Consider the following 19282-nt stretch of genomic DNA (forward strand, 5'->3'; position numbering starts at 1 on the left):
GTTTTATTCTAGTAATTTATTTTAATGATTTCACAATTTTATAGTTATTATTTTATGAATTAATATTTCTTAGTTAGTAGAGTTAAAGGGCCATTTTTAAAGGTAAATTTGGCCAGAATTTGGCCCAATTCAGATCTAGCCCATAATAACCCAAGCCCAATACTCCTAAAACCCTAGACTTGGACTTAAAAGCAACCCTAAGAGACCTAGACCTGGCAAAGACAAAAATTCCACACTCAAAAGAGAGCAGCCATCTCCCTTGATGGAAAAAGGAGCTAATTTTTAAACTCTTAATTCCTAATTCCGTATAACGGCAGACCTCCAATCTCCAAGCTCCTGCAATATACTTGATTGCTTTGGTGCATTTTGAGAATTCTGCTCACTTCATCAGGTCCACCATATCTTTGAAATTCATCATTGGAAAGGATAATTTCCCCACATCTGGTTCAGTTCTTGTTTTTCTTGGAAGGCTCTTTTCTAGTGTTGACATGAAGCACCAATCCACCAAAGGGGAGGTTGGAATTGTGCCTATCGTAGTAATTGATCTTGAGAAATAGGAAAAAGTAGTGTTAAGTATTCATTACCCAAACTGTTGTAACTAGCTCAAGGGTGTGAATGTGAAAATTTTATATTTCACTCACAATCAAGAGAAAGGAACAGCCTCCCCCTTCAGAGATTTCACAAAAATCGGCCATTTCCTGATAATTCCTTTAAGTCTTAGCACCTCATCCCTTTCCTTTTCCCATTCAAAAAAAACAGAAAACGAAAAATCATGAGTCCAAGTATTTTCTGACCCTTAGTCAAAGACTCAAAGGGAATTTGTCTCGTTGTTTGCACCCACCAAGATGGAGGGAACAATTGGTGCAATTGATGTTTGAAACATTTAACATCTAGGGGTTTTATGCCTCTGAGCAGGCAGTATTGTCTCTTTATGCTGTTGGACGCATATCTGGCTGCACCGTTGATGTTGGTCATGGGAAAATTGCCCAAGAGCTTGAATATTCTCGACTTGGTTGTCCTCTTTGTCGTGGCTTAGATGCGGTCGAGCAAAGCCTTATTCGAGGTTCCGATTTGTAATTTTGGTGTTTCAGTCCAAGGATTGTTGCTTTGTTTAGCCCGATTGATTTGCAATTTTAAGCTTTGTTCCATAATAAAAGGTTCATTTCTCAATTATCATTCTCATTTCATTGTGTTATAATAGCTTGGTGCGCGTGTTGGTTGATTTGTGATTCTACGTTGTTTGAGTAGCATGTCTTAGTTTTCATTTAAATTGTTTTAATTAGTTTTTATTTCGATTGTGATGTATGTAGTCTTGGTTCTTGAATAAATGCTTTTAATTGGGTAGATGGAAAAACTGGAGTTGTTTCTTTCTTGGCAAGGAATAAGAATGGGCCATAAGGTGGGTCTTGAACCATAGGGAATCCGGCCAAATAATAGATCATGTTAGCTAGCCTATTTGCTCCCCAATAATATCTTGTTCATAAATTTGTCATCACAAAAATCTCAAAAGATTAGAAAAATAATTCAAATGCGCTAGTTGCTTTAGGCGCGAATAATAAATCATCACGGCTATGGGTACGGTTCCCGTGGCATGGTCGTGGTACATAATTCCCAGATTTGGGTGCACATTTCATGTGACCTGGCCACAACTTCTAATAATGCTAATAATTTAAACATGTTGTAAATCGTGGGTACGGTTCCCGTGACACGTGTCACTACCCAAACTGATGGGCCGCGACGGGCACCTGGTGCCTTACTCAACTGAATACCAACATAACATATCATAGATAACTGAGCTGGAAGGTGGCCGTGATATAACTAGAATACAACGTGAGATACCAACTTATACATAAGACATACGGTCCTATAAGACCAAATATCCACTCGTATACTGAACATAGGCCGACAAGGCCATACAATCTTCTACGTACATGACGTATGTCTACAAGCCTCTAAGAATACATAATTTTCATAAAGGTCGGGACAGAGTCCCACCATAAAACAATACACGTCTAAATCATACTAACCAAACGAGCAACTTCGAAGCAAATGGAGCACACCAATATCTTCCGCTGAGCTGATAGCCTACTTGGAGGGATTTCAATCTGTCTATCGGGACCTGTGGGCATGAAACACAGCGTCCCCAGGCAACAGGAATGTCAGTACGAATAATGTGCCGAGTATGTAAGGAACATAAATAAGTACATAAAAGATATGGAAGAAATATAGAGTAAATGACTCAACCTGTAAGTCTAGATAACTCTGTAAATCATGAAATCCTTATAGTGTCATGTATATGCATATGAATGCCATGTTGTGCATAGGTACGTGTGTTTATAACATCATCAAGCCTCTGAGGGCATCCTATCATATCATCTCGGCCACTGTGGGCAATATCATCAATGTATACCAGCTGATCAGGTGGTGGTGCGTGTATAACGCCGTAACCATTTTTCCTGTATCCTATATATATATATATATATATATATATATATATATATATATATGTGTGTGTGTGTGTGTGTGTGTGTGTGTGTGTGTGTGTGTGTGTGTGTGTGTGTATGTGTATATAACACTGTATGGTCATGGGTCAATGTATATGCATGCATACAAATATGTTAAAAATCTCAATATTCTTTTCGGATAAACTTTATCAACCGCGTATTATTTTGAGACCCATGAATAGAAGATATAATAATATGTCACATGGGGAATCAAGAACAAAGAGAACCCTAGTATTTCTATGAATAGAGTCGTTTATAAAAATTGTATATTTGCTTATTTCTTCTGTATAATTGGACCGTGCCAAAAAGAGGGAAGGGGTAGCCTTAACATACCTGAAGTAGGAAAAAATCTGTATGATATTCTTGAAAAAGGTTGCACCGTACTTTCTTAGAATCATAAAATCTCGCATTGCTAATGTGCTAAGAAAATTCGTCGGAATTGCTTTGTTGCGAGACTTTTGTTAAAAGCTTGTTAGATGGAGTTGTAGCGTGTGGTTTGGACATGTCTTGAATTTGTATTAAGAAGAAATCAGACTTGCATCAAACTTGTAAGAATTGCTCATGTTTTTTATTGTAGTACTTTAGTATATAAAATAGAAGGATTGAAGTGTTTGTTTTAGAATGAAATGTATTGAAAGCTTGATGAGAATGGCTAATGCCCCCACCCCCACTTCTGATTGTAGTATTTTATATGGAAAAAGATTTGAATTGAAATGAATGTGTAACTATCACATTTATTGCCACCAAATCAAAATTGTTCCAGAGTCGCTCTTTTAATATGTGGCATGCTGCCATGTTTTGGGGTTAATCTTATCCAATATATCCCCAATTAATTAGGTAATATCCCGTTATCTGGTAATTAACCAAATACTCGTATAGTTGAAAAATATTCTCACTTCCTTAAAATACTACTCACTTTTCGCATACTTTATACACCTTATTATCATGGTCATGTGGTACCTCGTATGGCACTAGTCCACAAATACCGAGTATTTTAGCTCGGACCATATTTTATCCCAACATGCCAAACTTGGACGAAAATTCATTTTGTTTGACTTGCTTCCCCTCTCACCTTCACGAATTTACTTATCACTTGCTTAAAATAGCATAATGCTGAAAATCTCAAAATAATCCCATCTCCGAACATACGACGAAACTTTAACATATGAAAATGCGGGATGTAACAGCACGATTCGCAATATGTACCAAACAAACAAGTGTACGACAATCGTAACTTGTTCCAGAATAATTTCATAAATAATTAAAAGCGGTCAAAGGTTAAAAATGCACAATAGGTATAAAATATGTAATTAATCAGATAATTAGGCCAATAATAATAGTTGAGCGACCGTGCTAAAATCACAAAACTCGGGAATCCCTAACACCTTCTCCAGGGTTAACAGAATTCCTTACCCGGATTTCTGTATTCGCAGACCACAATTAAGAGTCCAACTTCCTCGATTCAGGATTTTAAACTGGTGACTTGGAACACCATAAATCATCCCAAGTGGTGAATCTGAATTTGAAATAAATAATCCTGTTTCGATTATTGTCACTTTAATTGGAAAAACTCCCTTATGCCCCTTCCGGGATAGAAAAAGAAGGTGTGACACCTTTGATTGGGATTGGATTTCATCGGCCTCGGGAACCGTGCTTCCTTAATGTTCCTCATCGCCGATACCAGCTCCACCATGCTGACATTGAAATTATACTCGGAGAGTCTAGGGTAGGTGGAATCCCGGGAACCTGATATCTCTTTGTCCTGCAATGATCAGCCTCCACCATGCTGACATTGAAATTATACTCGGAGAGTCTAGGGTAGGTGGAATCCCGGGAACCTGATATCTCTTTGTCCTACAATGATCAGTTATTCCAGCCATGGTCAACTCTCCTGTTGGTAGCGAGCCTATCTGTTGACCGAAAACCTCTACCACGTCTTTCATTTTTAGGGAAAAAACCTGCCCTTAGAAAATCGTCGATCTGTGTCAAAATCATCCTTTGACTTCTCCTTGTTTTTTTCTCGATTCTGACCCTTGGTTGATATCAGAAAACCAATATGGTCGTCTTTTATTCTTATCTTTGATTCGTAGCGATTGTGGACATCTGTCAATGTAGTTGCCTAGAACTCAACCAGACTTTCTTTCAGTTTCCGAGAAGCGTCGTAGCTCCTCGAGTTCAGCCCCTTAGTAAATGTCTCAGCTGCCCATTCATCTGGCACGACTGGTAGCAGCATCCTTTCCTTCTGAAACCTGGTCACGAACTCGTATAGCAATTCGAATTCTCCTTGCACAATTTTGAATATGTCGGCCTTTCGAGCCTATACCTTCCTGGCCCCCGCATGGGCATTGATGAAAGAATCCGCAAGCATCTCAAAGGAATCTATTAAGTGCTTGGGTAAAAGTGAATACCATTTCAGGGCCCCCATCGTGAGGGTTTCCCTGAACTTCTTCAGTAGGACTGACTCATGAATCTCGTGCGTAGCGAAGCTGTTTCCTTTCACCGCCGTTGTGTAAGTAGTGGTGTGCTCATGAGGATCCGAGGTCCCATCATATTTTGGTACGTCTGGAATTTTGAACCGCTTCGAGATTAACTCTGGCGCGCTTAGTTTGAATGATAACTAGGTGTATTCTTTGAGTACGTCCCCTTCAACACTGGAGGTGTGCCCAGAATTCGGTCCATTCAGGCCTTTATTTCCCTCATAAACCATATGAGTTCAATTTTAAAGGGAATCATTCCCGTTGTTGATACCAGATCGTTGTTGTCTCCCCCAGCCCCATCGAAGCCGATCTCACCCCCGGGGTATTGTTATCAACCCTTTACGCCGTTTGATTTGTGGGAGCACCGGGAGGGACTGTACCTCTTCCATTTGAGTTGTTGGAAGCACTCGACAACACTTGCCTCAACTTTGTCATGGCCTGGTCTTGGCGCGGGAGATGGCCCATAATAGCCTTTTGTTGTTCTCTCAGGATTCTCACCATTTTTGCAACGTGCTCGTCTTCAGCATCCTCAAGAGTTGCCTCCCATACATGTCGTGGATATTGCCCGCCATGGACAGGCATGACTAAGTCATTCTCATTGCGGGTATCACTAATCGAATCTTCGTGTTGAGGCGGATTTCATCGTGCCTCAACGTTATGTGCTATGTTGACATCGTTATCTGCCATCTTTTACGATTTTTTGCTAAGAAACAAAGAATTAAACAGATTATTAATAGATTCAATGATCAACTCAATTATGTAACTGTATAAGCTCCACGGTGGGCACCAAACTGTTTACCCATAAAATGGTACAGTTGAATTTATAACGTGGTTTATAGACAATCGAATCAATTTGATCCCAAAATCATAAATAAATTAAATAAAATATAAGATTAAACATAGAAATCGAGATAAGACAGCAAACAACTTGGTTCCGGAAGCAAAGCTTTCCAAGACAGCAATGAGAATATCAATAGACTAAAAATAAAGTATTATTGGTTTAGAATAATGTGTAGCATAAGTTTGTCAGAATTTTCATGTCTTACAATGGCTGTTGAAGTCACTATTTATAGCTACTCCTCGGGAACAAGGTCCTAGGATCAAGCCCCTCTTAAATAACAATTATGGGGGTCATTGATGAATGTGTAATGGCAGACTATGAATGCCAAAATTCTCTATAACGGATTGTGTATTTAATACTGAGGAATATTCTTCATTGAATGTCATCAGGTGGCAAATATTTATTTGTCCCTATTAGCAATATTCCTTTCGGGGTTTGCCCGGTGCCAACCGAAGTTGTTGTCCCCGGTCTTGGTTTTCACTTGCCTCATTTTCCGGCTATCTCCGGTTCCACGTGTCGCTGTATTATTCGAGTATTTAATATAAATTGATTTTACCCTATACAACATGTCTAGCTTCGTTTTATTTAATGCCAACATACCCGTATAAGATTCGTTCACCTTTATCGATCTCGGATTGAATTATGAAAATTTTAAAAAAGGTGTATTATCACGTTTAGGCCGTACCAGAAACTATTTATACTTGATAGCTGAAAAAGTGTATATATATGTATATAAAATATATGTTTTTATTATTATTTTAATAGCGGTTATACAACATCATTTTCCTTTTAAAAATGGTAGGGAGCGTTATTATATGAGTCCAAAATGTGAATATTGAATATTCAAGTGAAAAATTAATTTTTTTAAATTTGTCTGCCTATTGTAAACCATTGGGCCGAGTCGAGTCCGAAACTGAAATGATGCCTTTTCGGGCATAAAATATGTTTATACAATTAAAAAAAAGTTACATTTCTATCTAAAATGCAGTATAATACTGCGTTTTACAACAATCAGGGCCCAACAAATAAGTGTTTTGCAGGACTGACAATTTGTTTGTTAGTGTAAAACATATTATAATACTACGTTTTACTTAAACATAGGCGTTTTACACTAATTTTTGGGCCCTCCAATAAGTGTTCCGCGGATAACTGACATAACAATAATTCAAATACATAAAACATGATATTATACTGCGTTTTACATAAAAAAAAAATCTGCACCCCAAGCTAGGACTTGCCTTATTTAAAGGCGTTAGAATTTTATGAAAATCCATTCAAAACTTTCCTTCAAACTTCCGTTCATACTTCTCTTCTTCTTATCAAGTATTTTTTATAATGTCTGAAGAGCCAAAAATAAGGATTTCATTATATTGGGGGTGAGGATGTAATGGAGAATAACTCTGTGAGGTATAGTTCACCTCCACAGTGTCATGTTAAATTGACACTTACAATGGAGTACGATGAATTGGTATCGTTGTTATGTAAAAAAATGAGTGTGAGGAAATGTTCGGTGAACCTTAAAATAACCGGTAGATTTCCGTATTCTTTGACTCCGCAGGGGTTTGCTTATTATTCTAAGTTTAACATCGAAGATGATAAAACTCTTAGAGATTTTTTGCGGATTCCGGATGAATACATGGAATTTATTGTAATAAAATTGTTGGAAATGTACGTAAAGGTTGAAGACGTTCCCAATAATGAGGGTGTGTATAGTAGGGATAACCCCCCAGTCATCGAGTGGTTATTCTGGAGCAGTTTTTGCCGGACAGATTCCTGATGAAAGAGCTTGCTTTGATTTAAACTTGTCACCATCGACGAATGAGCAGCCACAAAATAATTTTTCGACTTTATATAATCCACAAGACGACTAGTAAACTTCAATTTTTCTACGCTTTAGTGATGTTTATTTTATGTTTGAATTGGATTTGTATTAACACTCATATTTTTCATAGGGGGTACCATCCGGATATGAATTTTACAAGTTATGACCCCGCTCCTAGTTGGAATATGCGTAGTTCTGGTGTGTTGGACCATGGTGGTCCATCCGGGAGTCATCACCAACAAGAAAATATCCATCATGGAACGTCAACACAGTACGACTTGTAAGTAAAGTGATATAGCTATATGTAAAGTATTTATCTAGTTGAGTAGCTTATCATTTTCTTCTTTTTGTGCAGTGAAAACGAGCAATTTGATGTTCCTGACCTCACACAGTTGCCCATAGACGACGTATTGACTCGTGATTTGGCAGATGCGCAGAGTCAGGAAGATGATAGTGATTACGACAACAATGCCGATGAGTCTGGAGATGACACACCCTTCCTTGATGAGGGTGATGACGAGGAGGAAGTGGATGTCGAACCTAAGCTGACGAGGGAGCATGCTCCTCTACCTCCCGTTAGACCAAGAGTGTACGAGTCTCACATGCTGTTTCATGAGTGGAATATTCCCTACCTTTATAATCTGCCAAGTATGCCGGACATGGATGCCCTCACAAGGGATGGTGACGAAATTCGGTAGCAATGTGGGATGAGTCTAGACCAGCGGTGCTGGCAAAGGGCATGTATTTCCCCGATAAAGCTCGCTTAATCAGGGTTGTAAAAATCTACAGCGTAAGAGAGTGCCGTGAGATAATAGTAAGGGAGTCAACTACGGAGGTATACAAGGCTGTATGTCGTAGAGACTTTATGGGTTGTCACTGGATGTTGCGTGCCAGCAAGAAGAAATCAGGATTGTGGAAAGTGGGTAAATTTATTAGCACCCACAGATGTGAAATGGACACATTCAATGAGAATCACTTCAACCTGGATGTAGACTTGATTTATCTTGTCTTGATTCTATATTTGGAAGTGTCCATTAGGTTCAAGATTAAAGAGTGTATTACAGTCGTCCACCAGGAGTATGGTTGTACTATAACCAAAAGAAAGGCATATCTCGATCGCAAACGTGCCTTTGAACTTATTTATGGCGACTGGGATAAGTCTTTTTCATCTCTGCCCAGGTACATGGCCGTACTGCAACACTTTAACCCTGGGACTGTTGTTGAATGGAGGCATGAGCGGAGTCCGGACAGACCCGAATATATTTTCAACTATGTGTTCTGGTCATTTAAACCAGCAATTGATGGTTTTGTGCATTGTCGTCCTGTAATTTCCATAGACGGTACTCATGTCTATGGAAAGTATGATATTAAGCTTTTGATTGCAGTTGCAGTAGATGCCAACGGACAAATATTTCCACTAGCTTTTGCCATTTGTGCCAACAAAAGCGAAGAGACGTGGACGCTTTTTTTGAACCACTTGAAGCAGCACGTTGTCAAACAGCGTTCAGGTATTTGTCTAATATCTGATCGACATAGTGGTATTTTAAGTTCTGTACAGCATTTTCCTGAATGGCAGGAACCCTATGCATACCACCATTACTATGTGAGGCACCTGAAGGCCAATTTCCAGAAGAAATATCCTGACAAGGCCTTGCATGATTTAATGTGGATGGATGAAACTGAGCACCAGCAGTGCAAATCATGAGGCGCATGGAAGCGATCTGGCAGTTAGATCCACGAGCATATACTTGGCTGATGGGATATGAGCTTCACATGTGGACATTGCATGCTGATGGAGGCAGACAATAGGGAGCCCTGACTACAAATTTGTCGGAGTCATTCAATGGCTTGTTGAAGTCTGCCTGTGGATTGCCTGTCACTGCCATGGTCCGCATGACATTCAAACAAACTGCGGAGAGGTTTGTTGAAAGGCATGGAGCTGCATCGGCATTAATGGATAGGGGTGTTCAATTTATTCCAATACCGATGAGAAGATTTGAAAGGTATAGGAGGCGAGCACATTGGCATTTGTTTTTACAGTACGATCACGACTGGGGTATTTTTGAAGTTAAGATCGCTATTCGCAGACACCGGGGGAATAATCTACAGACGGTGAATAAAACCAGCAGGTTGTGTTCATATGGGAAATGGACCATCTGTCACATGCCTTGCGCACATGCCTTGAAGTGCTTTCAACAAGTTGGTTTAGGGGCATCCAACTATATTGATAGGAAATATAGTGTTGCTGCATACGTAGACACGTATAGTGGGCAGTTGCAGCCATTGGGTGCTGAGCATTATTGGCCGTCGGAACCTTTTAAAATAGTGTGTAACAAGGACTATTTGCGCAAGCTGCAAGTGCAAAAGAGAACACATATATAGAACCAAATGGATGTTGGTGACACTGTTTATGCGCGTAAATGTGGCATATGCTCGCAAACAGGACACGACCATCGTAAATGTCCTTCAGGTGGTGTGCGTGGCGGTGGTAATCCAGCTTCTGGTGCAAGTTCGTCCAATGTAACCAACTATCAAGGATACACCTAGTCTTTTGTTTTCGTATTGTTTTTTGTAATACGTGTCTGTACTTGTGTATGTTGCAATATCTATCAAATAAAATTACGTTCCACAATCTTGTTACATCTTATTTTTTAACATGACCATTTGAATTGGGATGTTGATATGGTTGTTCAAATATTCAACTTATTTGTGTTAGTAAAGAAGACGAATCTAAAAATTACAAAAAAAAAACTATAAAATCAAGACATCCTTTATTATCCTTCTTAAAATTTAATATGTAAAGCGTGGTACAATACTACATTTTGTGTGCTGAAAAAAGCTGAACCGACTGCGAAAAAGCTGTTTTGTTTCAAAAATTTAATATGTAAAGCGTGGTATAATACTACGTTTTGTGTGTTGTCTTGTCGTTCTGAAAAAAGCTGAACCGACTGCGATAAAGTTGTTTTATTTCAGAAAAATTTAATATGTAAAGCGTGGTAAAGTACTACGTTTTGTGTGAAATATTGCCTATAAATAACGGGCGCATTCTAGTTATTTTCGGCGCTTAACAATAACCAATAGCAAATATTTTCATAAAACCAAGGTTTCTCTTTAACAAATGTCTCAACAACCTATTTATGTCCCAAGGTGCGAGTGCGGCAAAAATGCATGATGCACAATTGTTGGGAAGAAACTGGACGCCGCTACTGGGCGTGTATGAACAAGTTTTATAGGCAACCCGATGAACCTACATGCAATTTTGAGGTATGGGTTGATGAACCTTGTCAGCAGGAATACTGCAAAGACAAGCTCCAAGATCTTGGTAATTTGTGTTTGAAGCATTGGGAAAGAGAGCGAAAATCCAAATAAGAAGTTGCGGAGTTGAAGGCGAAACTCAAGGAGGTGGAAGAAGAAGAAAAAAAGCTGGAAGACCAACTCAAGTGGTTGGAGCAGAGAATACTAGGCGGTTGTGACTAAACAATGAAACAATGATAGGTACGTGTTGAGCGTAGTAGTGTATCTTTATGTTTCCCTTGTCATGTGTTTTCATTAGTTGTACTGTTTGTGTTTGTTATGTGTATCTTTAGGTTTGCTATGTTTGTGTTTGTGTTGTTCTGTTAAAAATAAAATTATTGTTCAAATTCTGTTAATATAAGATTGTTGTTAAAATACAATCTTAGGCGAACCTATGGTCGCCCTGTAACACTAATATCTGATCCGCGGCTGGTCCAGGATGCATAGGCGGCAAGTCCATGTCGTCTACTTTAATTTAAACAATATTAATTGTGTGTTTGTGTTATAATAAATGACAGAGTAATTATCTATGGGTTCCAGGCTCGATATTTGAGGCCCAGTAGCACCAAGCTATCCTTAATTATTATGTGTGTCAATTTCAGTATTTTTAAAATTTTTTTAGTTTAATAAATTAAATAATTAATTTTATAATTGGACAGAGTAATTATCTATGGGTTCCAGGCTTGATATTTGATGCACAGTAGCACCAAGCTATCCTTAATTATTATGTGTGTCTATTTCAATATTTTTAAAATTTTGTTAGTTTTATAAATTAAATAATTAATTTTTAATTGGACAGGGTAATTATCTATGGGTTCCAGGCTCGATATTTGAGGCCCAGTAGTACCAAGCTATCCTTAATTATTATGTGTGTCAATTTCAATATTTTTAAAATTTTGTTAGTTTTATAAATTAAATAATTAATTTTTAATTGGACAGGGTATACAACTATGAGTTCCAGGCTCGATATTTGAGGCCCAGTAGCACCAAGCTATCCTTAATTATTATGTGTGTCAATTTCAATATTTTTAAAATTTTGTTAGTTTTATAAATTAAATAATTAATTTTTAATAGGACAGAGTAATTATCTATGAGTTCCAGGCTCGATATTTGAGGCCCAGTAGCACCAAGCTATCATTAATTATTGTGTGTGTCAATTTCAATATTTTTAAAATTTTGTTAGTTTTATAAATTAAATAATTAATTTTTAATTGGACAGGGTATACAACTATGAGTTTCACGCTCGATATTTAATTTGACAACATATATTAATTTGTTAGTTTTGTAAGTTTATTTTATAAATTAAATAATTAATTTTGTAAAGTGTAATTGGATAGAGTTTGTAGTTATTACATACTTAAACTATAGAGACTCTACGCTAAAGGGCTCTATATTATACTACGCTAAAAGGCTCTATATTTTACTATGCTAAAAAACTCTATATTTTACTACGCTAAAAGGCCACTATTCTTTAAACAAATAAATAATCTAAACTAAATAAAAACAACAAACATAAGAACATAACATTCACGAAATTACATATAAAAACAGTAAAAGATATTTGTGAACAATTTCATTAACAATAAAAATTATTTATCAAGTTTTAATTATTTTTTAAAACACTAATAATTCAATCCGGATAAAAATAACATACAAATTTAATCGCAAACATAACACAAATCAACGTGGAAATACATTCAAGAAAACAAATATGTATATGCTCTACGAGTTTCGACATAAACTAAATCGGAATACCTCGATTTATGTTTTTTGAAATATCAAAATTTGAAATTTTGACCCCGAAAGAAGGAATCCAAGGCTTGGGTTGTATGCGAGACCTACGCTCTTCACTTCTTGTGTGACGGGTGGGGCCCAAGATTTTTTTTAATTGAGGGGGGGCAGCAGAAATGGTGGGGGGGGGAGGGTTTAAAAACTCGACTGAACCCGTCGTGGGGAAGAAGGAGGGTTATATTTAATTATAGGAAAACGCAGTATAATACTATGTTTTGCTTAAACGTAGTACTATACTGTGTTTTTCTATATAAAAAATTATTTTTTTAGTAAAACGCAGTATAATACTGCATTTTACTTTAACGGCTAACTTTCTGTTAAAGTTAATATTGCGTTTTATGTAGAAATGTAACTTTTTTTAACAGTATAAACGTATTTATATATAAAAATACATCATTTCAGTTTCGGACCCGAGTCACCTCTAGTTGGAAAGCACTTATTCATCGCTACAAAACCAAAATCAACCCCAAAAAGGAATTATAATTAAACCCAAAATAGAAGAGCACAACAAAGCAACAACAAAACTATTGCAGCATTCTCCATCTACATCTAATCTTTTATTTATATACTAATCAAGATAGATCTACACCCATTCTTTTCCTAATTTTATAATACCAATAACTCTTCCACCATAAAATTCAACTCTCCCCATCTCTAGCATTGGTTTTGTCGATTTCATCAAAACCCTATATTCCTCGCTTTTGTAACACCCAAGTGATTCGCTTGCTTTTAACATTTATTCTTGTTATCTATTTTTCATCATGAGACAGAGGAAATCAGCAAAATCTGACGCTCAACAGCTAGACCAACATCAGAATGGCCACTTGTCTAAATTCAGAAAAGTTTTCGATCCCGAAGCTTCTTGGGACAAGGTTCGATTTTTCACTTTTTTCGTTCAAGCATGGATACTTACTCTACATGGCTTTCTGTTATGGATATTCTTCTTCTTTTTTTCCCTTTTATGCTGCTGATTGAGAATTTTAACTTCTGGGTCTTCGTTTATGGTAGATTTCTTTCCGTCATTCTTGCATATCTGAGAGGAAAACTATATATCTTAGAATCCCACAAATAGAGAAGCACTTCGTAAGCTTTTGGTTGTATTGGAGTGTTTAGTGGGAGATTTGGATTGGTGGGTGGAGCGACTAAGACATTCGAAAGGTTTTTCCTTGCTTTATTATTATGGCTGCTCTTCAGAAAACTGCATAGGTTAGAGATACCAGTAGCTTTAGATGTATTGCATCCTAGGGTGGGGCCTAATGGTCAATAAAGTGGAAGGAGAACCATGGGTTCTCAGCTTCAAATCACCTAGGCAAGAATGCCAGGTGATTTCTTTCCTTTATGGGTGGGAGATACTAGTAGGTACCCGGTAAAATAGTTGAGGTGTGAGCAAGCTGGCCCGGGCACCACTGTATGAATAAAAAGAAAAGTAGCTGTAAATTTATTTACTATTTTTTAACTTTAAAGCTTGGAGACTTTTCAGTCAGGAGATGTTTTAATTTTTCTTTTGTTACAACTTGCAACATTAACCTGAAAAGGAAAGATCTTTAGACTTTTTGCTTCTCCTTTAGCTTTCTGGTAGCAGATTGTGCCACAGCTTGATGTGTCAGTTTCAGTCTTTGGGTGTATTATACATTAGTAAATCCAGTAATTGTTTTTATCTTGTAATTGCAGGATCAACTGGGTGATGTATTGCATTGGGCTAGACAATTGATGGCCCTTGTTTGTGGGTTAATATGGGGTGCCATTCCTTTAGTTGGTGGTGTCTGGTTTATGTTGTAAGTTTTCTTCTGTACCTTCTTCTTTTTCTTGAAGGCATCGAATCTGCTATTAACTTGCTGTATGTCAAGTTCTCTGTAATATCTTCTTCATTCCTGTAACTGCACTTCATTTCTGTGTGTTGTTATTACATGATGAGTTTTTTTTCCCCACTTCATTAGCTCTTGTCAATTGTTGTTTGTATGTTGAGTTTATTTCAATTCATTAGCTCTCGTCCATTGCTTATTATCAGTTGATCAGCTCTTGTAAAAGTGACACACATTGGGCAACTTTCTTACTTCAGTTAGCTTATATGGTAACTCTTCGTGTTTGTACATACTGTTCTGCTTTGTTTACATGGACTTGGACAAACTGTCATAGCATGGAAATTGCTCCAGACTATTATGTCAATATTAAAATTATGATGGTCTGTAAACATTCATTCATCTAGGAGGCATGGGTGTAAGGTTTTTTCAAAAATAGGGGCTGTCTGTCTGAGGACATGTTAAGACAACCAGGGACATGTGTTGTCATTAACAAGAAAGGAAACTGAAACAGGCAGAGAACAGAAAAATTAGTTTTATTCTCACTATTAAAGTAGTTCAGGAGAAAAGGGTGAAATCTGAGCGTATATGAGTGAGAGAGAGGGGGGGGGGGAGATTAGTTTGAAGACAAAGCTGACTAAGAGGCTATAGCCTTTCACTCAATGCTAGTGAAAGAAAGCCCTTTCATCCTGATCACGTCTACTGAGGAGGGGGAATCTCTTAGAAATGCATAGGAAAGAATGTCATATTAGCTCTGAAAAAGTGATCCAAAAATGGATTGAACTTAATAAAAAAGGATAATGGGAGGATACACAAGAAACAAGTATAAGAATGTATGGGAGCATGCGTAGTTGTCATGAACTTCTTTGATCATCAATGTACTTCAATTTCTGTAGGAGCATTTCAATCTTCAATCTTATCTGTATTTGAGCAAGTCCCTCTTGACTTCACTAATTTTGGGAAAGTAATTTCAAAAAATTCCATTTTGGTAGTTTAAATGGCTTCATTAAAGTACTTCAACAACTTCTTCTAGACTATTTAGACTCTTTGATTTGGATTCTAAAAATGTTTCTAATTATTCTTTGGGTAAGAAATTAATGAATATTTGATTTAGTTTCCTTGAGCCGAGGGTCTATTGGAAACAGCCTCTCTGCCCTATCAGGGTAGGGGTAAGGTCTGCGTACACATTACCCTCCCCAGACCCCACTTTGTGGGATTTTACTAGGTAGTTGTTGTTGTTGTTGATTTAGTTTCCTTATTGAAATAATAAATTGTTATTAATAGAATATTTAGATATGATTAAATCAGGTAAAAGATTCAAAAAAGAACAGGTCTTTATTTAGAGCCGGCATAATAATTCTTTGCTCGAGCCTTTAATCGTCAGATGACTTGAAGGACGGCTTTTTTTTTTTTAAATATATAATGGTGGAGTTTGAGTCTGCTTGCTCGCATCTCGACTATTCCACCATGTACCTGCTATCTTCCACTAGAACTTTTGTCTCTAGCTCTCTACTGGAATTTGAACCCCGGTTTCCCATGATTTTTTCCCACTTTATTGACCTCTAGGTCCACCCACTTAGCCCTTAGGTGCTTACTGGAAGGGGACACTGTTCTTCTCCTGGAGTAAGAATTTCTCTTTGAGGAGTGAGGTGAATGTCCGTGTCCTTTTTTGTTTCTCTCTATTTCTTTTCTAAGTGATAGTCTTTGAAAATTGTTCCAATTAGTTAGAAGTTTCAGATTCTACAACTAACAGTCTTTAGACCCATTCAGGTAATAAGATTTCCAATTACTTTGAATAGCCTCTCTCTAATGAAAAGATAAGTCAGTACATCTAACTGTCTCTAAACCCTTTCAGATAGGGACTTTATGTCTTCCTCAAAAACACAGGCATTGAGAATTACCTTACTAAAAAAAACATACAGGCACTAAGGAGATTGATCCTTTTTTTGAGTTACCTTGAAGCATTGGGTGTTGTCATTTGTCAATGAGTGATTGAACACGGAACTTTTGATTAGGGAGAGAAAAGTTGAAGGAGAAGACTTAAATGTAGGAGGGAGGCTTGTCTCACTCATTCCAACCTGCAAAAGAGGGGATTTCAGCTTTTTAGTAAGTGCCCCAATGTGAAGATCACTCTGAAGATGTTGGCCACCTCTTTTTTGCATTGTAGAGTTACTAGTCAGCTGTGGAGCATGTTTCTGGCAATCCTTGGCATGTTCTGGACCATGCCAAAATCCACTAAGAAGCTACTGCAATGTTGTTGGTACAAGGAAGGGTTGTGCAAGAAATGACAATAGACTTGGAATACCAACCCTCAAGCCATTTGGTGGACTGTTTGGCTTGAAAGAAATGAAAGAATTTTTGAAGGCCGTAGGAGAAGTCTACATAGCCTTAAACGAAGCTCTATTTTTTTGGTAGCTTTTTGGTTGATGCAATTTTAGATATAATAGGCTATCTGCGCAATCCGTAGTTATGTTTTGTCACACTGGCATAGTGCAAGCATTTATAAAATCTTTGATTACTTATCATAAAAATACTTAAATGTAGGACAAAGGCAGAATCTTGAACCCAAGGTAGTGTCTTAGGAGCAAATCTGCGATAATTTTGCTTCATATGGTGGAGATCTATGGTAATGGTTAAACATATAAGATTTGAAGCTCATATTCTTTTTGCTATTTGGTAGTCACCTAGCATTTATAAGACTCATGCCGAGGTAAACCGATTAAGATGTTCATGGATGCTGAACTTTTTGAAGCCTATTCTTCATATAAACAGTTTCTAGTTATACCATTTGATGCATGATGAACCACAATATACAGTAATCCAAATTCATATTTATAGGTTCCCAATATGTGAAGTGAAATTCTCTGCTAGTTTTTTGTTTGATAACCGTGGTGTTTGGGCCAGCTTGCGCGCACGTTGACTAATTCCATAGGGCACCTGCTACCTTCCACTAGCACATGTACCGGGTAACAAACAGAATTAGAACCAAACAAACAGAATTAGAACCCAATTCTGCAATTTTTAATAAACAAAAGACCTTATATACAACCATAACCCCAATTTTCTGTTTCAGAGTTATCAGGGATCGTAGCAGAATGCCAGAATGTATTGCCATTTCCTTCTTTCCAAGACTTAGCACTCTATGTTACTAATTTTTCTGTGTATGGAGCTGGTTCTTAGAAAGGTTTATTCTTTTAATGGGAGAAATGTATATGTTATCCCTAGGGCAAAAAAGGAAGAAGTGAATGGGGAATAATGTAAGAAGAGAGAGAGAAGAAGGAAATATCAGCAAGGCTCTTTTGCTTCCACACGTTGAGAATGAGCACTTATATTTCACTAGAAATATTTCTTTGCGTTCGGTAAGAATTAAGATGTGTTGCTTCTAAGGAGAGAATTTCCGGGTGCTTAATAGCTGAGACCACATGGTTGGGCAATTTATACAACTGACAGGAAATCGAGTTGGAATCTGCTTCTCGTTCTTTTAATGGAAGGATGTTGGTTGCTTGAATTGAACATCATCCTAATTTTCAAATATTTGGCCGTAATTTTAAATCCTGTAGTGATTAAACTAATCACTTGCAATAATAGTTGTATTTTTCTTAAACTTAGGTTTCTTGCACTTTCAACGGGTATTATCTATTGTTATTATGCAATGGTGCTAAAAGTTGATGAAGAAGAATTTGGTGGGCATGGAGCTCTCCTGCAGGAAGGGCTTTTTGCTTCTGTGACACTCTTTCTGGTACTTTGAACTTCCTTTCGACCCCTTTTTTACCCTCTTGTATAAGTGAAAAACAAGTTATGTCCGTTACCATTGTCTCTCTTATTGCTAATTTCCTTTGTTTTTCTTCCTGTTGCTTGTATTACTTTTCGCACAGCTTTTGTGGACCCTAGTCTACAGTTTGGCTCACTTCTGATGTAGGCTTCTCAACTTGGCTGCTCTTGCTCTTCGTGGCACTTTTCAACTCAGAACTCATATTTTGGAAGATGCACAAGGTGTTATTTCTGTTGTTAAGATGAACTTCCCACAATGACAATGTTGGTTGATATTCACGGCCACTTTTCGACTGTGCAATATTATCTTCAGTATAATCTGGAACATGGTAGCTTTACCATTGCAAAAGATAGTTTCTTAACATGTATTTGTTCAGCATTCTTTGCTCTTCTTCAGAGTGCAGACCATGCTTTTGACCCAATAATTATGTTTGTTTCATAGCCTCTCTTAGGTAAGTAGGATTTGCTTTTATCCTTAATACTCTTGGTAACAAATTCAGCAGTCTCTCCTTATCGCCACCCTTAAATAACATGTCCCCCAATTCCATCTCAACTAAAGCATTTTAATCAATTTGTCGTCTATCAATTATATTCTCAGCTTTTGCACAAGCGGATAATAAGCTTATCAGGTGACACATTCTCTGTTTGCATTTGAGGGAAGCACCTCATAATATCTCTAATCTGCTCATTATGCATTAGGCCTCCAATTACTGTATTCCAAGATGCAACATCTCCCCAAGGCATTTCGCTAAATAATGTTAAGCCAGTCTCCTTGGCAAGCAGCCTCAAATTGCATCGAGGCAAAATATGGAAAGCAAAATGTTGATATGCCAAATTACGATACCCTTGCTTGTATCTTTTCAAACACCTTTTCCTTGTTAAGTAGTTAAACTTGATCAGGATAGTATCGCCTTTCTTCATCTATTAATTTGCCAATTTTGAAGAGCCTGCTAATGATTTTCATTGTTTTGAATTTTAAGATA

The 19282-nt window shown here is 37.4% G+C and overlaps 1 protein-coding gene across 1 annotated transcript; it reads left to right on the top strand.

The window, feature by feature from the left end:
* The first annotated feature begins 13208 nt into the window (after positions 1 to 13208).
* On the top strand, positions 13209 to 18738 carry LOC104245221 (uncharacterized). The gene is made up of 4 exons (XM_009800799.2): positions 13209 to 13601; positions 14401 to 14504; positions 18138 to 18267; positions 18404 to 18738. Exons 1-4 carry the CDS (start codon positions 13491 to 13493, stop codon positions 18440 to 18442), a joined length of 384 nt encoding a protein of 127 aa, XP_009799101.1. The 5' UTR covers positions 13209 to 13490; the 3' UTR covers positions 18443 to 18738.
* The last annotated feature ends 544 nt before the right edge of the window (positions 18739 to 19282 follow it).

This window comes from Nicotiana sylvestris, chromosome 6 (genome assembly GCF_000393655.2).
Source record: "Nicotiana sylvestris chromosome 6, ASM39365v2, whole genome shotgun sequence".
In the NCBI taxonomy this organism is placed as follows: domain Eukaryota; kingdom Viridiplantae; phylum Streptophyta; class Magnoliopsida; order Solanales; family Solanaceae; genus Nicotiana; species Nicotiana sylvestris.

Excerpts from the sequence above, each read along its gene's own strand:
- LOC104245221 (XM_009800799.2), top strand. The coding sequence starts at position 13,491 with ATGAGACAGAGGAAATCAGCAAAATCTGACGCTCAACAGCTAGACCAA. Across the intron at positions 14,505-18,137 it reads GGTGGTGTCTGGTTTATGTT|GTTTCTTGCACTTTCAACGG; the intron begins GTAAGTTTTCTT and ends TCTTAAACTTAG. Across the intron at positions 18,268-18,403 it reads CTTCTGTGACACTCTTTCTG|CTTTTGTGGACCCTAGTCTA; the intron begins GTACTTTGAACT and ends CTTTTCGCACAG.